Raw genomic sequence first — 23,231 nt, 5'->3', positions numbered from 1 at the left:
CCCAGCCGAGACGCGGCTCCCCGGAGCCGAGAGGAGCCGAGCCCAGCCGAGACGCGGCTCCCCGGAGCCGAGAGGAGCCGAGCCCAGCCGAGCGGCGCCTCCCCGGGCCGAGTGCAGCCGAGCGGAGCCGAGTGTGGCCGAGCTGAGCCGTTCTGGACGAACCGAGCTCCGACGGGCGAGTCTTCCCCATTCCCACAATCCTCGGCGCCCGCGCCCAGCTGCGGGACCGCTCGACCCCTTCCCACGTCGGCGCAACCTCACGCGCGCCTGCGCGGCGCCCCCCAGGCCCCGCCCCCGGCCGGTGAGGCCCCGCCCCCGGCCGGTCCTCAAACCCGGTCCCTGCGGCGCGCGCGCAGCCGTGCGGCCCCTCCCATTGGCCGCGCCGCCTGCCCGTCGCGGGGCCCGTGGCAGCGCTTCAGGTCGTCGGGCGCCGGCGCTCGGTGGCGGCGGCTGCGGGTGGCGGCGGCGGTGGCGGCTGCGCTGCGCGGCGCGGGCGGCGGACGCGCCTCTGGGGCCGGGCCGGGCCTTGGGGGACCGGACGAGTCAGGGTCGGGCCGGCGGCGGCCGGGGGACCGCGACGATGACTCTGGAGTCCATGATGGCGTGTTGCCTGAGCGACGAGGTGAAGGAGTCGAAGCGCATCAACGCGGAGATCGAGAAGCAACTGCGGCGGGACAAGCGCGACGCCCGGCGCGAGCTCAAGCTGCTGCTGCTCGGTGAGCCGCGTCCCCGGGCCGTGGGACCTCTGTCACGGGGGGCCGGGTGGGCCACCGGGCATCCGGGCCCTGCCCGGGGGTCCCCGCGCGCGCAGGGCGCCCGCGCCCCGCCGGGGGTCCCCGGCCTCGGTCCACAGCCCCGCGCGGACCCCCCTCCCCCAGCCCGCTGCCCACGGCCGGCCGGGCCACCCCGGGTGTCCCCGGAGCAACTGGTCAGCGCTGCCCCGCAGCAGTCAGCCCTTCCGGGATCGCTGCACCCTGAGCTGGGCAGGTGGCCTGGGCCTGCAGTGGCCAGCCTCCGCCGCCGTGCAGTCCCCGGGGCTCGGCCTGGGCGACCCTTTGTGGCCAGCCTGCCTGTTGCCCAGGCCTCAGATTCCTTCGGGGTCAGCCTCCTGCCTCGGATCTCCGAGGCCAGTTTCTGCATCTCCTGGCCACGTCGGGCCCCCATCACACTTGGGGACTTGCTTTCTGTCTCAGAATTCTTGCACGGAGCTGGCCCCTGGCCCTGCCGCACCAGTCTCCCCTCTCCCCACGTAACCTCAGGTTGCGACCCGTGAGCTGCCCTGCCCCCATGACACCCCTTGGGCTCCCAGATTCCCCAGGATAGTTCCCACCTGGTTGCACCCTCTTCTCTGCCTCCAAGGACTCTGCCCCAAAAAGGTCCTGCTTTGCTCCAGGCTGGTTCCTTTCATGGTTACTCGCCTGCCTCCCTCCCTGCTCTGTAGATCTCTGAATTCCTCCACATTGGAGCGGGGTGCGGGAGAGTGGGTGGCTTTTCTTCTTTGGGCTTCTGTTACACCCGAGCTCGGTGGGTTGTCACAACAGTCAGCCTTGCAGCCTCCCTGCCCCGGCCCCGTCTTTCTGGGGTCCAGTCTTGTCCTCGCCTCATCCGACCCACCCCCGGGAAGTTCAGCCGGTGTCTCCCGCTCGCTGGGGTTCTGACTCCTCAAGGCCCACCTGTTGCTGGGAGCCAGGGAGCCTAGGTCCAGCTGTCTTCTTGTTATCACCCCAAATAAGGGCCCGAAGTGAGGGCAGGGTGGCCTGGGCCCTGAGGGGGTTTACAAAACACAGGCTGGGGAGCCCTGCCTGCCCCCTCCCAGCTCCTGGGTGAGCTGCAGTCCAGGGACGGAGGCCCGGGGCCAAAGGCAGCCTTGGAGGGCCCGAGGAAGGGACCGTCCGGAGCCTTTGAATAGGAGGTGTGTGCGCGTGGGGGGGTGGCAGTGATGTTGGCATGGGAGAGGACAGGTGGGGGGACACACTGTCTCCTGTTGCCTGGTTCTCAGGGTAGAGGATCCTCAGTCACTTCCCCCCAACATGCCGGAATTCCCTCAAAGCTGCCTTCCAGAAAGGGAGGGGCAAGGAGAGGACAGAGCAGCCCAGGGCGAACCGCAGTGGCCCCAGGGTAGCCATTTGGGGGTCACGGTGCGGCCCTAGTTAACCTCTGCAGAGGGTCAACAGCTTTCTCTTGGGGACAGTGGTGAGCAGCCGATAAGGGTGGCATCAGGTGACTGAGGCCAGGGGTGTGTCATCCCAGCTCTGTCCCTTCCCCAACGCTGGCCTTGAAGTCCCCTTGGATTCAGGGTTCAGGGGTGCTCCCTGGCCCCTCTGTGCTGTGGCCTGGCTGAACTGGCCGGCCGCTGAGGGGCTTCGTGTTGACCTGCACACAGTACCATGCTTCCATCCCATGAACTTTTATTCTTGGTGCCCCCTGTGCCCCCAGGGCACCTGATCTGCAGTCACACCCTCTCCACAGAAGGGTCCTGTGCCTCTCGTGGAGTCTGGGACTGCTGCACGGGAACAGAAGTGTAAGGAGACTTTGTTGTTGAGTAAGACAGGCGTGAGCATTGGGCACTGCTCAGGGCCATGCTGGGAGGGCTTCCTGGAGGAGGTGACCATGACCTTGGCTCTGGGGCGCTGGAGAGGTCCATGGCGCTCAGAAAAGTGACCGTCCTGGCAGCCTTTGGTCCCAGCCATTGGAGGGGTTCCTGTGACCAGGGCAGGGAGAGTCTGCCTGTGGGACCCACTCTGCCCTCCTGCTGATACACTGTCCCTCATTTCATAGCAGCCGTCTGGAGGGTGGAGACCCTGTGGTCCTACACCAGTCAGGGTCTGCCTGGGGTAGACGCAGGCCAGGGATTGCTGTCCTAGAACCCTGACCTCTGGAGCAGGCAGGGTCCCGGTATCCTGAGCAGTCCCTTTGGGAAGAGCCACCTCTGTGCAGGATTCTGGCCTCTTCCCCAGGCTTGAGGCCACTGCCCTCACACTGGTCTGCACCTGTGGGGAGTGGTCGGAGAATGGTTTTGTCAAACACTGGTGTGTCCCGTCCCATCCTGCCAGTCCCCATGTGGCCTAGGGAGATTGTTCAGCCAGGCAGAGAGGTGACCGCCCCATGTGCCGGCTCGTTCTCAGGGTGGGCGTCCTGGGCACTGCAGGGTAGTGAGATGCATCCCTAGACATCACTCAGTGTCCCCAGACTTAGATCCCTTACCCCACCCCCACCCCCCAGTCACGCATGGTGGTGTCTGGTGTAAAGTAAGAACTTGCAAAACTGACTGGTGACCAGAGCGAGTTCTCAGAACTGCAGCCATGGGACTGACTGTGCACACCTTCCCCTTGCGGGGTGACACACTCCTGGCTTGTCTTGTGACACTGGGTAGTTCTGGTGGTGACCAGTGATGCGCATGGCACTAGTGGAGAGAACTGCCTTCTAGTGAGCAGTTCATCCACTGGTGTTGCTGCTGTCCTGAGGTCCCCACGGTCCCGAGGTCCCCGCGGTCCTCAGACTCTGCAGACTCTGCCGTGGGACCTCTGCCTCCTGGGTGGCTCCAGGCTGGGGCCGAGCGGTGCTGCCACTGGGGAGCCAGCCACCCAGAGCTCTCGCTTGGAAATCCCTGTCCCCGAGGCTCTGCAGGGCTGGGCCCAGCTTTCTAAATAAAGCAGGCGGTTGGCTCCCAGCTTCCTGTCCCGAGCCGCGGGCTGGGCGGCCAAAGGCCGGGGATCCGGCGGGGGTGGCCCAAGGGCTGGGCTGGCCTCCTGCCCTGGGAAGGAGGCCTCAGCGGCTCCCTACTTGCTCCTGTCCCAAGACCCTGGTGTCTTCAGGCTACTCCCCAGAAGGCCAGGGATGTGCCGGCCCTCCCCACTGGGGTCCTTGAACTGATTCCCAGCAAGGCATATTTCATCCCCTGCACCACACAAACCAGGTGTGGGAGCACAGGCCTGGAGGGTGAAGGCGGGATCAGGAAGGGATTCAGGGTCATCTCAGGCTACATAGGGAGTTCGAGGCTAGCCTGGGCTGTATGAGATCCTGTCTCAAAAAGAGGGGACAGGTTATATCTACCAGCACAGTGGTGTCCCCACTTTGTGATGAGACCTATCCTGAGCCAGAGGTGACTGGGGCAGTGGTGGCCTGCCCAGCCCTTTTCCAGCAGTTCCCTAAGACTGCTGCGGCCTGCGGCCTATGAGGACGGTTTGCCTCTTTCTCCACAGAGGGGCCTCTTGCTCCAGCTAGGACCGCAGTACTGATGGCCCTGCCTGGGACAGGCCGTGGCCCTGGGAGCGTGGTGGATGCAGACAGAGGGGTAGCTCAGCCCTGGGCCGCCTGTGCACTCTTCACCCGTGACTGGGTGCCTTCAGGGGACCCTTGATGTCCCCAGGATAAGCCATCCGGGGTATCGCTGGAGGGGCAGCAGACTGGGGTGTGTGCCACAGCACTGTGGCCGGTGGGTTCCGCTGTAGTTGGCCCCCCGTGATTGCCAAGGCTCAGAGAAGGGTTGAGGGGTCTGCAGGACCAGGCCCAGTGTCTACAGGGTGGGTCTTCACTCTTCAGCATCCTTGCTGCCCAGTGTAGCTGTGTGTGCACAGGTCTGTGCCTCAGTTTCCCCAGGGCTAGGTGGGTTGAGAGCTGGCGGGTGCCTGCATCCAGCCATTGCTGACCACAGCCATCTGTCACCGTTGGGACTTTTTTTTTGCCATTCCCTTGGTGGCTGCGTCACCACACACAGACCTCTCTTGGAGACGCTCTCCTCAGCTTGAGTGCTGGGGACGCAGTTCCTGTCGTTGCCTGTGCGGCATCCCAGTCCCTGCAGGGCACTGTCCTCAACGTGCTCCGGGATGGGGTGGAGGACCAGTGCTCTGTCCAGGTCACCACTGTTCCCATGCTCTGTGTCCTCTGCTTCACACATGGCACCCACACCCACGGACTGTGTTATTCCTACGGAGTGGACCCCTGGGCCAATAGGATCAGCTGCTCAGGGTGAATAGGGGACACCCTGGACAGTCCCCTCGCAGGCCCTTCAAGCTGCCCTGTGGGGGTGCTTTGGTTGAGATCACGAGTAGTTCTTTGGGTATCAGGCCTCGGTTTCCTCATCTGTCAAGTGGGAGCATTGTCCCTACGTGGTAGGAAGTACTGTGGTGTTCAGTGTGAGGCGGTGTGGCGATTACTGCGGTGTCCCCCTGCACACTTGTTGTCCCTGGGGACGGCCTGGGGACCAGGTGCACCCACAGCAGTGCCCCCGGATCTGTGGCGCGCAGGACGCAATCTGCCAGGTGCCAGGGTTTCGTGTGTATTACGGACGCCCAGGCTGGTGAGGTGCTGGCATCCCCAGACCCCACCTATGCAGGGGGCTGAGCACACTGGCTTCACGAAGGTCTGAGGTGGTTCTGTGACAGGATGTGGTCACTCTGGGGAACACGGTGCTGTTGCGTCATGGCCATCCTCAGGGGCTCCACATGGTCAGTGGGCCCCTGCCTTGGGCCTGCCAAGGTCCCAGTTGAGAGTGGGTCTGTCCACACTTGACAGCTGAGCCCATGCCATGACAGTGTCACCGTGGCTGATGGGGACAGCCCTTGTCACGGCTGTCACTGAGCACAGCCCTGTGATGAGGAACTGCACCGCCTAGGAGCGGGGATGAGGGCCAGGGTCTGGGCTTCCTGATGCGCCCCCTCCCACCAAGTCACCTTGTCCCTTATGTGACAGCTGGGCAGCCCAGCTCTGTCCCAGCCCCGGAGTGTTGCGATTTGAGCCCACAGGGTGGACACAGGGTCACTGGCTTGGCACTGTTTGGAGACAGGAGCCCGAGAGGCATCACTAGGTATTGCAGGGAAGCCCCGAGGGACGGAGACCCAGCCCTGTGTCCTCTCCTTTGTGTCTCGCCCACAGGGATGGGGTTCTGTTTTCTGCCTCATAGCCCAGGCTGGCCTCACACTCACTATGAGCCCAGGCTGGCCACATGCTCATTATGTAGCTGATGGTGACCTTGAATTTCTGATCCTCCTGCCTCCGCCTAGGAGGATCGAATGAATGCTGGTGAGCCTGGTTTATAGGGTGCTGGGGATGGAACCCGGGGCCTCATGGGTGCCCAGCAGGTGCTCCACCACTCAGCTGCAGCCACAGCCCTGATCTTTCTTGAGCCCTGGGCTCATTATGTAGCCCAGGCTGGTTTCACATTTCCAACCCACAATGCAGGTTTACAGTCCATGCATTCCCTCCAGAGCTGTAAAGCTGGGAGGCCCCACCTTCAGCTCCCTGGGTGTGGCACACACCTTTAATCCCAGCACTGGAGAGGCAGGCAGAGCTGTGAGTTCTGGCCCAGCCTGGGCTAAAAAAACCAATTGAAGAAAACCTTCCGACATGTGATCAAGACAACTGCTGTCAGCAGGTATCAGCTGCAGGGCTACCAGGCCTGGTGCTGGTGCCTGGGGACATGTGTAGGCAGGACAGGGTCACACCAGGCTTCTGTGGCTCTGTGGAGTTTCATAAAGGCTTATAGAGGCCCAGCACAGGGCACGGGCCCAAGAGTGGCTTCCCCGATGGTTGGGGGTGCTCAGTGGGGTGCAGTAGATGGCATGAGCCCTCACTGTCGACCGCTGGAGTGGCCTATGGCCCTCTGAGGCCATCAGTGCCCACACCTTGGGGCCCCTGGGAGACTTTGCCACCAGCCTGGAGATAAGATCGCAGCAGCAAGTCCAGAGGCTGGCGCACGTGGCCGAGACCGTCGGCGGCAGGCGTCACCCTTACAGCTGTGATTTTTCACTACCCTGGGCACTGTCCTGAGACAGGGATGGGAACCGAGCTTAAAGCCACAGAACACTGATGTGTCCAAGCCTGTCACGTAGTGGCTGTGACATCCATCAGGCACCGAAGGTTCTGTGACTCGGTTCCCTCAAGTGGGTCTCGGTGATAGGTCCAGTGCTGAGGTGTGGGTGGGGTGGGAGCCTGGCGCTGCTGTAGCTTGAGCTCCACGTCAGCTGGGATTTGCCTCACCTGACTCCAGGTTGGGTGACCTGTGGTTACCGAGGGTCTCCGTGGGGAGGTGACGGACTTGCTAGTGTACAAACGTGGCTCCGTGTGTTCCAGCGTCACCAAGCATATGAGGGCAGTCCTGCCTCTCTTTCCCACTTCACAGTCTCTGGTGCCAGGTCCCATCTGGCAATCTCTGTGAGGTAGCTCTGACTCCCACGTCCGAGATACTGAGACACCGAGTCCATATATGAACACTGGGCCAGGGAAATGGGTACCACAAGCCAGTGTCTGCCTGCCTCCAACCCATTCTCCCACTCAGGTACCCATCCACCCACCCAACAATCCAATCCATCCATCCATCCATCCATGCATGCATCCATCCATCCATCCATCCATGCATGCATGCATGTATCCATCCATCCATCCATCCATCCATCCATCCATCCATCCATCTACTCTCCCATCCACCCATCCATCCATCCATCCATCCATCCACCCATCCACCCATCCACCCACCCATCCATCCACCCATCCATCTACTCTCCCATCCACCCATCCTTCCATCCATCCCCCCATCCACCCACCTATCCATCCAGCCACCCATCCAGCCACCCACTCATTTATTTATCCATCCATCCATCCATCCATCCATCCATCCATCCATCCATCCATCCATCCACCCACCCACCAATCCATTCACCCACCCACCCATCCACCCACCTATCCATCTATCCATTCACCCACCCATCCACCCACCTATCCATCCACCCATCCATCTACTCTCCCATCCACCCATCCATCCATTCATCCATCCATCCATCCACCCAGCCACCCACCTATCCATCCAGCCACCCACTCATTTATTTATCCATCCATCCATCCATCCACCCATTCATCCATTCACCCATCCACCCATCCATCCATCCACCCATCCACCCACCTATCCAGCCATCTGTCTGTCCACCCCTCTTTTCCAGTATCTTCTCCCTCCTCTTGCCTTCTCCCCAGGGTGGAGGCTCTGTCTCTCACTCTCCTCTCTCCCCACGTGGGGAGGTCTCAGTGGCTTGTTTGAGGTCTGGCTTGTGGCAGCCTCTCTTGGCCTCTGCTGTGATCATGCTGTGTGATCTGCCAGCTCCAGTCCTTGTCCTGCTCTGTGGTATCCCTGATCTTCAGGTGGATATGGCAGACCTGGTGTCCCCAGATGGATGAAAACCTGCAGGAGGATCCCTGGGGACTCTCAATATCAAGGCACCCCAGCTCCGAGCCTGCTGAGGATCACAGCATACATGGATTCGATGACTTTTTCCTGGTGTGTTTAGGTCATGTGTGTAAAGTGCTGCTGTGTGTGGGCTGAGGTTTGAAGCAGAGATAAGTGATGTCAGAACCCCCAGGGACACCATGTCGAGCATCCTCAGGAAAGGCGCCAGCCGGCCATTCCCCAGCCCTTGCTCTGTGATCCATTGGTACCCCAGGTCTCCTCACATCTCCTCACACAGTCCACAGGTGAACCTGACTCTGCCCTAGGCAGGTAAGGCATGAGGTGCTTATGGGGAGAGCTAGCTGACTCAGTCAGGAGGAGGGCACCAGCCCCCAGGGATCCTCAGTGTCACCCCTGTCCCTGATCATGGACACTGGGTATTGTATGTGGTCCCAGGTATGACTTGGGTCTGGTACGTGGGGGATCCTGAGCCTGTACCCAGCCCGTGGGTGCTGGCTGACAGGACGTGACATTGGTGAAGTCAGCTCCCAGAGACACGCCACTGGTGAAGCCACGCAGTGGAGTGGCCCAGCCTGGTTACCGGGGCCAGCCACCCTCTCCTTGGCCTTGGCACATGCTGTCTGGTTGTAGCCAAGTGCCACAGGGTGAGCTAAAGCCTGGACCCAGCCAGGCCTAGAGTGGTGTCCAGCAGCCTGAGCTCCTGCTGGCCTTGGGTTCCTATGGTGGCCTTTGGTCTGGACCCATGGTTACAGAGGCCCTCTCCACCCGGTGTGGTGGCTTGTCATCTTTTGGCAGCTGCCTGCTTGTGTCCTGGGGCAGTGTGTGAGGCCGAGCTCAGTGGGCCCAGGGCTGGACACTGGGACCTGCTGGTTGCTGGTGAGGGCACACTGATGCCCATGTGTCTCTGCGTGCATGAGTCAGTCATGTGAGCAGAGGAAGTTTTCGTAATTTTTTCACATGAGTGCAGTGCCTGTGGTGGCCACAAGAGGGAGACAGATCCCCTGGAGCTGGAGTTAGAGCTCCCTTACGTGGGTGCTGGTGGCCCAACCCAGGTCCTCTGAAAGAGCAGCAAGCTGTCTCTGGAGCCTTGGGTCTTAATATTTAAAATCTGCAACTCCAGAAGGGACAGAAGCTCTAAGGGGTTCCATATAGTGGGGACATTCTGTCTTCCACAGGGTACCTCACAGCACTGTACCTCTGTCCCTCTGTTGAAGGTGTTGAAGACCCTGTCACTGGCTCGGTTTATGGTAGGGGCTCCATGCAGCTGGGCTAGCATGGACTACCACTTTCCCTGCCCAAGAGCGGGAGTTCACATGTCTACATGTGTACCTGTGACAAGCCTGGGCGCGTGTGCAGGTGTATGCATGAACATGGGGAAAGCCCTGCTGGAACTGAGGCCCTGATGTCACTTTTTTTTTTTTTTTTTTTTTTTGGTAGACCAGGCTGGCCTCAAACTCAAAGATCTTCCTGCCTTTGCCTCCTGAATGCTGGGATTAAAGGTGTGCGCCACCGCCTCCCAGGTCCCTGATGTCACTTTTGTGGTCCTTTAATTAAACTGAATGTAGCAGAGAGTGTCTGTGCCACTGGGGTGTGGGTGGCCTGCAGTCTCTTGCCCACCATGTCCACCGTCCACTGTCATCCACCATCAGTAGGACAGGACCTTTCTGTTGGGGTGTGGACTCTGTGCACACCTGCTGATGTACTTACCCTGAGCCTACAGCCCTGATTCTCACCCTTCCTGACGCGAGACCCTTTAACCCAGGTCCTCCTGCTGTGCTGACCCCACCCTAAAATTACAAAGTAGCTACTTCATAACTGTAATCGTGCTACCGCTGTGCATCATAATGTGAGTATCTGTGTTTTCCGATGGTGTTAGGCGACCCCTGTGAAAGGGTCATTTGACCTGCAAAGGGGTCACAACCCACAGGTTGAGAACCACTGGACTACAGGTTTGCAGTAGTTTTTTGTGTGTATTTATTCAGTGTTGGGGATGAAACTCAGGACCTCACTCAGGCCAGCTCCAACACCAGCCCCTCGCTGGGGATTCTGGGCAGGGCTCCACCCTGACCACGCCCCCAGCCCCTCACTGGGGATTCTAGACGGGGCTCCACCCTGACCACGCCCCCAGCCCTCACTGGGGGATTCTGGGCGGGGCTCCACCCTGACCACACCCCCAGCCCCCTCACTGGGGGATTCTAGGCGGGGCTCCACCCTGACCACGCCCCCAGCCCTTGGGGGTTCTAGGCCTGGCTATACCCTGACCACGCCCCCAGCCCCTCACTGGGGGATTCTAGGAGGGGCTCCACCTTGACCACGCCCCCAGCCCCCTCACTGGGGGATTCTAGGCGGGGCTCTGTCTGTGAGGCGCAGCCCTACCCCCATTTTTATACTTTAATTTGTTCCAGGCACGAGTGTGTGCTTTTGTTGCGCTTGTGTCCCCACGGGACATGTGTTTGTGTGCACCTGGAGGTCAGAGGTTGGTGTCGGGGGTCTTCCCCGGTCACTCCTGCGCTTCATTGATCCAGTCCCACTTGAGCCCAAGCTAGTTTAGCCAGGGATGCCCTGTGAGCCCCAAACACTGAAGTTACAGGTGGACACTCACCCTCGTCTCCTCGGTTTCTCATGGGTTCGGGTTCCTGACGCCGGCCCCATGCTGACGCAGCCTCACTGTACCGCCACAGCCCCCCCCCCCTTCCTTTCTCGGAACATAAAGTGGAGAAACTGTCAAGGACCACACGCACATGTCAGCCTTGACCTTTGCACGCACGTTCATATGTGTGCTCGCACAGCTGTGCACACAGGTGTGAATGTGTGTAAACATACACGTACACCACACACCAAAGAGTTGATAATGTCCTCGCCTTTTCAGTGTGTAGACCAGCTGGCCTGGAGAGAGTATTGTTGAGTTGCTGACCTAACTAACGCCCCGAGTTTGGGGATTTGGGGCCCTTTGAGATTTGGAGGAAACAGCTGAGGGCATGTCTGCAGGCTCTCCCCACCAGAGAGCTGCCACAGCTCAAGCACAGGTCCCTGACGTTCGGGGCTCGCGCATGTGCCAGGAGAGCTGTATGCACAGCGGGTGGCTGTGAGCATGTCCCCAGGCCTCTGCCGAAGCCCAGCGGCCCCTCTGGGGCCAGCCCTGGGTGGGTCACCTTAGGTGTACGAGGTGTGGGTAGATTCCATGCAGAGAGCAGGGTTGGGGTGCCCAGTGAGCACCCCCTGTGCTGGCCATATGTGGGCCTTGCTCGTGGGTTGCAGGGGTGAGGGAGGATTAATAACTGATCTCGGGGACCTTCTGTTATGGGGGTGGTGGCCTTAGGCCGTGGCGGGGCTCAGAGACTCAGGGCCTGGGAACACGCTCGTGACACCCCTGCCTGCGGCAGCTGGTGAACAGGCACCCCGTGCTCCTGAGGGAGCCAAGCAGGACCCCTTGGGTAGGTGGGTTGGGAGAACCCCTTGAGGTGACTGCAGCGGACCCAGCAGTGGCCTGCAGCGGGTGGCCGGGCTCTGGGACTCACGGTGACCGGTGCGGTCTGCAGGTACCGGCGAGAGCGGGAAGAGCACCTTCATCAAGCAGATGCGCATCATTCACGGTGCCGGCTACTCGGAGGAGGACAAGCGCGGCTTCACCAAGCTGGTGTACCAGAACATCTTCACCGCCATGCAGGCCATGGTGCGCGCCATGGAAACACTCAAGATCCTCTACAAGTATGAGCAGAACAAGGTGAGGGCCGGGGCGGGGCCTAGGAAATGGGGGTTGGTAAGACTGACGTTCAGCATCACCCGGCCACCTAGAGACCCACGCCCACTGTACTTTTTAATTTGTTTTTGTTTTTCGAGACAGGGTTTCTCTGCGTAGCCCTGGCTGTCCTGGATCTCACTCTGTAGACCAGACTGGCCTCGAACTCAGAGATCCGCCTGCCTCTGCCTCCCAAGTGCTGGGGTTAAAAGTGTGCGCCACCGCCGCTCAGCTTATTTTTTCTTGAAATTGGGTGGAGCTCGGAGTCTTGGGCCTGTTAGGCCTGAACTCCCACTGTGCCAAGCCCCCGGCCTGGTGCTGTAGAGACAGGGTCTTGCTCAACAGCCCAAGCTGCTCTGCAGCTTGCCATCCCCCTGCCTCTGTCTCCTAAGGGCCCAGTATTGTCTGAAGAACCTTGAGTCAGATCATGGGGACCTGCAAGGCGCCTGGTGTCAAGTTAGGGTCCTGCAGTCCTGGGTGTGGGTGTGTGGCTCTCAGCTTGCTTGGCTTTGGTGTCTTGCAGCCTCTTGACCATGGTTGTCCAGGAGCCTAGGGTCCCATTTGAGCCCAGCTCTCGTTGGTGCAGGGAGGCGGTAGGAACTGCAGCCCAGTGCTGTGGATGCGCTCTGCCTTCTGGCCTTTTCCACAAACAGGCCGATGGGGGCAGGTTCTGCAAGCTTCCTGCCCTGCATGAGGGTCAGGGCAGTCACTGTCACGGTTGGGGTCCTTCCCACTTAAGGACAGGCAGCTGGGCAGATGTTTCCCTCCGGGTTCAGCGAGGCCCAGGCAGCCCTGCATGTGTAGGGTTCCGGGTGAGTGGTGTAGGGCCACAAGCCTTGTCAGGCTCCCAGGGGGCCAAGACAGAGGCCACCTTGGGAAGAGCCAGGGCCAGGGCCAGGCCCTCCAGGGCTGGGCTTGTGTGGTCCACTGCTCCTCTTGCCTGGGGATGGGGAAGGGCCGCCTCCTGGTCACTCTGAGAGAGGAAGGCAGCCCTGACCTGAAGTCCTCTTTCTGGACTTCAAAGAGCAAGCTCAGGGTTGAGCTGGATTCGTGTGGGTAGAGGCTCGCTCGCCTGGAGGGTGTGAAGCCTTGAGTTACACGCATACATACACGCACACATACGCACGCACACGCACACACATACATGCACACGCACACGCACACATACACACACACACATGCACACATACACGCACACATGCACACACACATACACACATGCACACACACATACACACATGCACACATGCACACATACACGCACACATACGCACACACATACACACATGCACACACACACACACACACACATGCACACATACACACATGCACACATGCACACACACACACACACACACACATGCACACATGCACACATACACGCACACATACGCACACGCACACACCCACCAATAACTCAGGCTGTACAGGTCTGACATTTCAGAGCCTGCAGGCTGAGTTCAAGGTCATCCTCAGCTGCATCCTGAGGTCAGCCTGGGCGCCATGAGACCTTGTTTCAGGAAACAGAAGTACAGAAAGGGAAAGGCGGACTCGTCCTCATCTCTCCCAGCCCTGTGTGCACCCACACGGTGGAGCGGCTGAGTTTGCGTGGTCAGGAGGCGCGGTTGCGGGCACTGGCCCTGCTTGCTGCCAGGGGTGCTGGGGTGTACATCCTCATTGCCTCCCGGAGGCCTGGGCCTTGTGAACCCAAGCCGCAGCCCCCCTAACTGCCGTGCCAGCTCTGTGGGCTCCCCGCATGGCCAGGGTCTACCCCCCACAACGGTTCATGGGCCGCCCTCCCTCCCTCCCCCAGGCCAATGCACTCCTGATCCGGGAGGTGGACGTGGAGAAGGTCACGACCTTCGAGCACCAGTATGTGAACGCCATCAAGACGCTGTGGAGCGACCCTGGGGTCCAGGAGTGTTACGATCGCAGGCGGGAGTTCCAGCTCTCCGACTCGGCTAAGTAGTGAGTGGGCTGGCGTGAGTGGGCTGGCATGCGCGGCTAGCCAAGGGGCCACGGGATAGGGGTGTCTCGTGTGGCCTGTCCACAGCCTCCTCACCCACAGGGTTGGCCAGCTTTGCCAGGCATGGCCAGCTCTCTGCTCCCCTGTTCAGATCTGGGGGCCACACAGGCAGGGCTGGTCTGACCCCCACTGACCCTCCTTGCCCTCCTGCCTCAGAGAGATTAGGGTGAAGCTTTAGAGACAGGGGCGAGACTCGGGCCTCTCCGCTGGTCTAGGAGGCCACCCTCCTTGCAACCATGTGCCCGGGGCCTGGCTGGGAGAAGGTCAGTCTCGTTCTTTAGGAGTCTGTGGTCACACAGCTGTCACACAGGCGCCCATGTCAGCAGTGAGTGTCACCACGGCTGCTGGAACCCCTGTCTGGCCTGCCATTCTAAGCCCACAACCACCCTGGCCCTGGGTTGAGCTTTATGAGGCGTCCCCTGTGCTGTGGGCCCCGCTCTCCAGCTGTCCTGAGCAATGGCGCAGAGTCCCTTCCTGGGATCATTTTCTGTTTGGGGCACTTGTGTCCCTAGGCCCAGGGAGGCAGTGTGTTCTCACCAGGACCGCGAGGGCCTAGCAGTGTCCCAGGCCACTCGCCCCCCCAGTCCCCAGATCGAGGCATACAGTGCCCAGTCCTTGTCTGGAGTGGGTGTGGGATCTGCGCCGTGTCCCAGGTGCCCACTGTCCCCAGCGGCTCCTGAGCAGACACCCTACACTGCAGCTACTTGACGGACGTGGATCGCATCGCCACAGTAGGCTACCTGCCCACCCAACAGGACGTGCTGCGGGTGCGTGTGCCCACAACTGGCATCATCGAGTACCCATTTGACCTGGAGAACATCATTTTCAGGTGATGCTCAGGGTGCCATGGGACCAGGGGCTGCCGGTTGGGAGGGTGGGGGCATCCTGAGGCCTGGAGCAGCCTGGGCTTTGCGGCCTCCAGTTGGGGAACCTTTTAGGACTCTTAAGTCTCCTCCTTGGGACCCAGTGAACCTGAAGGGCGCAAGGCAAGCATTGATGGTGTGCCATGGGGGTGTGCCTTGCCCCCACTCAGCACCCTCACTCACAGACTCGGGAGGGCCAGGGTCAGAGCAGGGTCGCGATTGAGATCAGGGTGGGTTGGGTGACGGTTGGTGGCAGTTGGCTGCTGTCCTCAAGGCCCTTGACCTGCAGGCATGCTGTGCCTCTGCCTCTCCTTTCCCTGTGTGTGCATCTGGGTTTTAACCTGGGTTTTCGTAAGGCCCCTGGTGGCACCGTGATGCTGTGACATCAGAGCAGAGACCCCTTCCCAGGGTGTGAGCTGACCATGTCCTTGCTTCCTGTCCTTCCTTCCCTGTGGTGGCCCTTCACAGGCACGTGCTTCCCCAGCACTGATGAAGCCATATCTCCAGGAGGTCGTCCCCACCAGCCAGGTGTCCCTCCTAGGCTGCCACTGCCCATGGTGCACCCTCAGGGACCCACGTAGCCAGCAACCTTGAGTCTTGGCCCGGTGTGGCCAGGTGGGCAGCCCTGTGGTTCCCACGCCACCAGCAAGCAAAGCACAGGGTAGAGGCTGTCACCCTCCTGCGTTTGGCCAGATGCCACCAACACAAATGGTGGAATTGATGTCTGTCCCCTACCTGTGCAGGTGCTGTGTGAGCTGTGTGGAGGTGACTCAGGACCAAAGGCCACCATGTTCTGGGCAAACACTGTCCCATCTCTCCAGGGGACACCTGCCCGGTCATCTCGGGCTCGCAGTCTCCTTTGCCTTTAGGATAGGGATGGGCTGCAGGCAGCGTCCGGGAGCTGAGATGTTGTGTGGTCTCCCTCTAGGATGGTGGACGTGGGCGGGCAGAGGTCAGAGCGCAGGAAGTGGATCCATTGCTTCGAGAACGTGACGTCCATCATGTTCTTGGTGGCCCTAAGCGAGTATGACCAGGTTCTGGTGGAGTCAGACAACGAGGTGACAATGGGGACATGCATGGGGGCCAGGAGGGGGCCAGGCGTGGGCAGCCTGCTCACATGTGTGCGGCCCGCAGAACCGCATGGAGGAGAGCAAGGCGCTGTTCCGCACCATCATCACCTACCCCTGGTTCCAGAACTCGTCCGTCATCCTCTTCCTCAACAAGAAGGACCTGCTGGAAGACAAGATCCTGCACTCACACCTGGTCGACTACTTTCCTGAGTTCGACGGTGAGCACCACCCCATGTCCCCCACCGTCACCCCGAGACCCGGCGTCACTGTGCTGGGCACCCGGGAGGTCCCTGACCTCGGCCCTCGCCCACTCCCCTGCAGGGCCGCAGCGGGATGCGCAGGCCGCACGTGAGTTCATCCTGAAGATGTTTGTGGACCTGAACCCCGACAGCGACAAGATCATCTACTCACACTTTACCTGTGCCACCGACACTGAGAACATCCGCTTTGTGTTTGCCGCCGTGAAAGACACCATCCTGCAGCTGAACCTGAAGGAGTACAACCTGGTGTGACCCGGATGTGGCCGCCGCCAGCGCCGGCTCCCTCTGCATCTGGTCACCCAAACCAAGGGCCTGGGCACACTGGGGCTGGGCTGGGGCGAGTCTCTTTTTCCTCTCACTTCCTGTCCTGTCACGGTTCCTCAAGGGCAGGGGTAGCCTCTTTCTGGCCTTGACTCCTTGTGGCTTGAGTTGTTTTTTTTTTTCTAGGAAAAAAAACAAAACAAAAACAAGACAGAGAGAGAGAAAGAAATACACATGATGAGCACCAGTATGCCCTCCTAAGGGAGTTGTCCCCGCCACCATGGCCACACGGTGATCAAGGTCAGGGCCATTGCAGTCCAAGCCCATGGTCCCAAGTTCGAGTCTTCCTCCCCCAGGAAGGCTGGAGGCTTGGGGACCATGGACTGTCCCTTTTCTAAGTTATTGATATCCCATGTGCTCTCACGACCCACACCATCCGCTCCCCAGACTTTAAGAAGTGGGGGTGGGCGGTCCCCGTGCCCACCCTGGGAAGTGCCTAACCGTTTTTTGTTTTGTTTTTGTTTTTGAAGAAGAGAGAAATACTCTCCTCCACTCTGTCTTGGCAGGGCAGGTGACACACCGTAGGTCTCCCTCTCTGAGTGACCATCACCCCTGTGTGTCCCCCTGACTCAGACAGGGCCAGGCCTGTGGTGGAGCCTTCGGGGGGCAGAGTCCCTGAGATCCACTCCCCGATGGCCTGGCCAGGAAAGGCCCTGGGGACCCCGAGGGGCTGTGTGGAGCTGGGCAGCTGGAGGCGCCGTCCACGTGGCTCAGCAAGAGCGGGGTGCACGAGGCCTCTTCCAGTATTCTCAGGTCCGTCCCCAGACACGAGCAGCGGCCTCGCCCCACGCCTGGTCCCTGGCCCCAGGCACTGCACCGTGACCGGTGCCTCCCAAGCCCGAGGGCCAGCATCCGGGAGGTGGTGGCCATGACCAGAGAGGACACAGGCAGCCCCTGCTGCTCATATACACTACAATGTCTGTCTGTCTGTCTGTCAGATTTCTTTACTTTTGCACGTGCATTCTGGGCTTGGGTGTCCGGCCATGCCTTTGTCCTGCCTGCCATGCTGGACTCCAGGCCCCAGAGTGTCCACTCAGACACACGCCAATCTGGGCAGTTGTCCACATTGCTGTCCCAGGCAGAAGGGAACAAGGGACCAGTGGACATGACAGAGCCCCAGGGTATGGACGGGTGGCTGTGACGAGCACCCACATTCCTGGCCTCCAGCCTATGGATTCCTCACCTTCCCGTGCCGGACTCCTCTCCTGTCTCCAGCCGAGGGTCCGGTCTTGTGCCATCTCAATCACAAAGGGGCTGTATGGATGGCAGGGTCATCCTGGCCACCCAGAGCCAAACAGCCATTGTGGCCACCTACCCTTGGGAGGTCCAGGTCCTCAGAGAGCAGGCATCTGCCGTACGTACAGCGGGAAGAGGACTTGGGACTGTACAGATGTCTGAGGGCTGGGCCACCCCAAGCTGGCAGTGTTAGCCGCTCAGGCAGTGTGCCAAGTGCCAGGCCACGGTGGCCACAGCCAGAGCCCTGGGGCAGTGCCCAGGGCATCCATGCCAGGGCCTGGGGCTGCACCACACAGGTCAGGATGGGGACCCAGCCTCCCCACATCTGACCTGGCCCTCGCCAAGGGACAGCCCGACTGCAGGGGACACACTGGCTTCTTTGTGTCTGCCTTGGCGCACTGGGAGTGCCAACCACTTTCCACCGCCCAGCGAGGGAGCCCAGGCCCGGCCCACGGTGGCGTCCAGTGGCCACTGTGCCCCTTGTATATTATCACACAGTCCTGATTTCAACCAACTTCAGCCTATTTAAGAGAACGCTCAAAACACTGTTTTTAACCCTCGTCCTTCGCGAAGCATGTTCCTTGTGGGGGGGGAGGCTCAGGCACTCAGCCCGGTGCCAGGCTCCTGCAGGCCCTTGGCCAGGAGAGGTGGATGCCAGGGTGCGGGCAGCAGGTCGGGGCCTTGACCCCATAACCCAGAAGAGGGTCTCGCTGAAGCCACCTTTTCATATCTTTCTCTTGAATTCTGTTTTAAATCGGAATAAATTTTGTTCCTAAACTTGTGGCTCCTTCAGGGTTATTGACAGGTGGGGCGGTGGGGGCAGAGCAAGCTCTCACCTGTGGTATCGCCAGACATCACCTGGTCACCCAGCCTCTCCCCTCCACCATGAGGTGTATCCTTTCCAGCATACTGCCCGCCTGGAGAGGACTGAGCGGGAATAGAGAAGGGACCTCATGGAAGAGCCACTGCCAGGGCCTCACCAGGGAGGAAAGTCGGTCGGGCCTCAACCTCTGCTGCAGGGTGTTGGCCAACGAGTCTCTATCCTTGGCCACCATTTTCTTCTTCTTCTTCTTCTTCTTCTTCTTCTTCTTCTTCTTCTTCTTCTTCTTCTTCTTCTTCTTCTTCTTCTTCTTCTTCTTCTTCTTCTTCCTCTTCTTCCTCTTCTTCCTCTTCTTTTCTTCTTCTTCTTCTTCTTCTTTTTCTTCTTCTTCTTCTCCTCTTCCTCTTCTTCTTCTTCTTCTTTCTCCTCCTCTTTTTTTTTTTTTGTTTTTTGTTTTTTTTTGTTTTTTTTTTTTTTTTTCCAGACAGGGTTTCTCTGTGTATCCCAGGCTGTCCTGAAACTTGCTCTGTAGACCAGGCTGGCCTCAAACTCAGAGGTCTGCCTGGCTCTGCCTCCTGAGTGCTGGGATTAAAGGCGTGCGCCACCATCACCTGGCCCACCACCATTTCTAAAAAAAAATGCCTATCTGGAGAGATGGCTGGCTGGGTAGGGTACTTGCCACCCAAACAGGAGGACCTGAGTTTAATCCTGTCCTGCTGGGCTGGGCCCGGTGGGTGCGTCTGTGCCCCAGCACGGTGGCTGTGGAATCAAGTGGATCCTGGAGCTTGTTGGCAGTCTGTCCATGAGATGTGTGAAGTTCAGAGTGTCTGTCTAGAAACCACGGCAGGAGCAATCAAGGCAGACACTGGTGGCCTCCAAAAGCGCGTGGGACACACAAACATTTTTTAAAAACTGTTCAGTGGCATGAAGCTCATCCCACCTCGGTGCAGCTGTCCCCAGCCCCGGCCTTCAGAACCGCCCAGCCCCCGGACCCATCCTCCGTGCCTCCTGTCTCCCGGGTGTGGGGGTGTGCAGTGTGTGGCGACACAGACCCGTATCCTCCAGGACCACCCATGATGGAGCAGGGTTCTGAAGGCCTTTCTCCTTTTTGTAGCTGACTAATATTCCTTCCATCCGCTGGGTGGATCGTGTCCTGTGTCTCCTCATCTGTGTGGTAGCAGGATGACTTCCAGTTCTTGGCTGCTGTGAATCCGGCTGACAAGCACCTGGATGTGCCCATGTGTCCTCAGCCTGTGGCTGTCGGTTCCCTGGCTGTTTCCCGAGGTGGTGTCTGTGCAAGAAGGTTCCAGGCTCTCCTCACCCATTCAGGCAACCTCAGGGTCCTGCGTGCCCAGCAGGGCAGTTCCAATGATAACACAGCTTCCATTGGAAAGGAAAAAATAAGATGGATCCAGGTGGGGGGTGAGATGGGCTTCCGATACACCAGTCATTCAGAAAAAAAAATTCCTTTTCACTCACTAGAGTGTCTTAGGGTCACTATTGCTGTGATGAAACACCATGACCAAAAGGCTAGTCAGGGAGGCAGGGGTTTATCCGGCTCACACTTCCACATCATTGTTCGTCACTGAAGGAGTCAGGACAGGAACTCAAGCAGGGCAGGACCCCGGAGGCAGGAGCTGATGCAGAGGCCATGGAGGGAGCTGCTGACTGCTTGTTCCCCATGTCTCAGCCTGCTTTCTTATGGAACCCAGGACCACAGCCCAGGGATGGCCCCGCCTGGGCCCTCCCCCATTGATCACTGACTTACCGTGGATCTCATGGAGGCGTTTCCTCAGCTGAGGCTCCTTCCTCTGATGACTCCAGCTTGTGTCAAGGTGACAGGAAACGACCCAGGACAGTGGAGGTCAGAGGACAACCTGCAGGAGTGGGTTCTCTTTCTACCATGTAGGTTCTGGGGACTGAACTGACATTGTCAGGTTTGGGGGCAATCTCCTTTGTCCGCTGAACCCTCTCGCTGGCCCCAGCACAGATTTTCCTGGGAAGGTGGCTGTAGTGGTTTGGGTGAGCAATGTCCTCATGGGCTCAGGTACCCGGCCAGTGCTACTCAAGGAGAGGATGGCCTTTAGCAGGTCCTGCCTGAGGTGGGGGTGGGGGGCTTGCTCTCTCTGTTTTCCTAGTGTGTGATGAATGTCATCGACCACCCCCACCATGATGGATTCTAACCCTCTGGAACTATAAGACAAATGAAATAAACTTTCGGCCATAAATTGCTTTTGGTCACCGCATTTATCACAGCAACAGACAAGTCAGGATAGTGTGGCACTTGAGTGGATCCTGGGAGGTGAAAGAACCATGCTGTTATTAGAGAAAAGCAGTCCCAGAGAGGACTAGACCACGCAAAGGCCCCGGGCGGGGGACGCGGCCTGCAAAGGCCCAGGGACAGTATGGAGCCCAGCATGCTGGAGTATGGAGGAGGCCTGTGTGGCTGGTGCAGGGAGAGGGAGGAGCGCCATGCTGGGCGGGCAGGCCTGTGGGCTGCAGGAGCGGCTGCTGCGGGGTCACAGGCCTGACGGTCAGAGCCAGGTGGGCACCGGATGGAGGTGAAAAGTGATCGAAAGCATGGCTACTCCTCCAGGTCGGCAGAGCAGGTGCCTGTCATTCCGCCAGTGTCCAGCAGGTGTCGCCAGATGACGCCCGCCGTCCAGGCACAGCGGCGAGGAGATCAGGACGACTGCGGCCCCAGCCATGCGGTTGATCAGGGCCAGAGGGAGCGGCCATGAGAACTGGCCCCAGAGGACCGGGGGGTTTGATCCCAGCACCCACACCTGGACTCCCGTTCCAGGGGACCCAACGCCCCCTTCTGGTGTCTGAGGTCACAGATGCACATGCCCCGAAGCGTCCATGCACACCAAAGAGATGTCAACATTTCCCCCACCCCTTTTGGTTTTTCCAGACAGGGTTTCTCTGTGCAGCCCTGGCTGACCTGGCTGACCTGGCTCTGTAGGTCTACAGACCTGGCTCTGTAGACCAGGCTGGCCTTGAACTCACAGAGTCCGCCTGCCTCTGCCTCCCAAGTGCTGGGATTAAAGACGTGCACTACCAGGCCCGGTTTTTGTTTCTTAAAGGAAAAATGTCAGACCGGCGAGAGAGCTCAGGAGGTAAAGGAGCTTGAAGACAAGCCTGACCACCTGAGTCTGATCCTTGGAACCCAGGTGCTGGAAGGAGAGAAACGACACTCACAAGGTGTCCTGGGGCCTCCACACCTGTGTCCTGTCAAATGCAACCACACACAGTAAATACACAAATGTAACTTTAAAATTTAAGAAAAAAGCCCATTCCGTTGGAAAGAAACAAAGAAAATGTTCCTGTTCATAGTTGATACCATGTTTCCATACCGTGTTTCCACGGGGGTACAGGAAACTAACCGGAGTTCAAAACCCCATAAAGTTTGAGACAGGGTCTCACTGTGTAGCACAGGCTGGCCCGGAAGTCACAGGATCCACCTGCCAGAACCCCCACAGAGGGCAACAGGGGGGCCACAAAGTATCAGAGTGAGGCTTTGGTCCCCACCTGTCCTGAGAGCCTGGTGTCTGGTTCCCAACGGGCCAGGCAGGGTCTGTCTCTCGGACTTCTGCAAGACCAGGCCGGTTCTGACGACCCCCATGCCCCCCCATCCACCCCCAGAGCAAGTCTCAGGGTCTTCCGAGTCATCAGTGGGCGGGACCACTCCCCCTGGCCTCGGTGACCCAGCCGGGCCCCTATCACACTTCCCATCTGCTGCAGTTTGAATCAACAGTCAACCGAAGTCAGCGTGGGGCAGGCGGGGGCCTGTCAACCGCCTGCCTGCCGACCTAGGGCGGTGGGGGGGGGGGGCTGTGTGTTCCGGGGATGTCGCACACCCTCTCTGAACCTCACCAATGCTTCTTCCTCAGTGGCAAGTCAAGGAGCTCCCTGGCTGAGTGATCTGGGGGTGGGGTCAGACATATCTCAGCCAGATGGTCTAGAACTTTTAGTCCCGGGAGTCAGGGACCAGCCCAGAGATTCGACCCAGTCTGTTCGTGTGGCCTTCACTCTGACCCTCTCCTGACCCCCTGTTTAGAGCCCCAGCCCTTCAATGTCTGCGCTTTACTTTTGTCTTAAAATTCGTCACCATCTGTGGCAGCCTGAAAGTTTTTGTTTGGTTTGGTTTTGGTTTTAGGCGGGAAGTCAGGGGGAGGGCAATCTGCAGAATCGATTCTCCCCTCCTACAGCATGAGCCCCAGGGATGACGCAGGTCAGGCTGGGGGCATAAACTCCGCCACCCCCACCCCCAATCTCACTGTCATCCCCAGGTTTACAAAAATGTTCTGTTTTGTCCCACATGGAGGAAAATGAAACTCTTCCAGGTATACAGTAGATGAGCATCAGTCCTTCTCCCTGGTATACAGTAGATGCTCCATAGAGGACAGCATCAGTCCTTCTCCCCGGGTATACAGTAGATGCTCCATAGAGGAGAGCATCAGTCCTTCTCCCCGGTATACAGTAGATGCTCCATAGAGGACAGCATCAGTCCTTCTCCCCGGGACCCAAGGGGCCAGGCATGTGCTACCCTGTCTCCCTCTCGGTCCTGGGGCAAGCCCTGCCTTTACTCCGTGCCTCAGTTTCCTCAATATCAAGTCGGTGTGTGTGCCGAGCCCGGGCAGACGCGGAAGCGCAGACTTCCCCCTGTCTCAGAGGTTCCGAAATCAGCCCTGAGCAACAGCTGTGCCCACTGGCAGCT

General features: G+C 59.4%; 1 protein-coding gene across 1 annotated transcript; it reads left to right on the top strand.

Annotated features, from left to right (window-relative positions):
- Positions 1–394: 394 nt before the first annotated feature.
- Positions 395–18,468, top strand: Gna11 (G protein subunit alpha 11). The gene is made up of 7 exons (XM_028862782.1): positions 395–716; positions 11,716–11,900; positions 13,729–13,883; positions 14,642–14,770; positions 15,733–15,862; positions 15,939–16,092; positions 16,196–18,468. Exons 1-7 carry the CDS (start codon positions 581–583, stop codon positions 16,384–16,386), a joined length of 1,080 nt encoding a protein of 359 aa, XP_028718615.1. The 5' UTR covers positions 395–580; the 3' UTR covers positions 16,387–18,468.
- The last annotated feature ends 4,763 nt before the right edge of the window (positions 18,469–23,231 follow it).

This window comes from Peromyscus leucopus, chromosome 22 (assembly GCF_004664715.2).
Source record: "Peromyscus leucopus breed LL Stock chromosome 22, UCI_PerLeu_2.1, whole genome shotgun sequence".
NCBI lineage: Eukaryota > Metazoa > Chordata > Mammalia > Rodentia > Cricetidae > Peromyscus > Peromyscus leucopus.
This window is presented reverse-complemented; position numbering and strand designations above follow the sequence as displayed.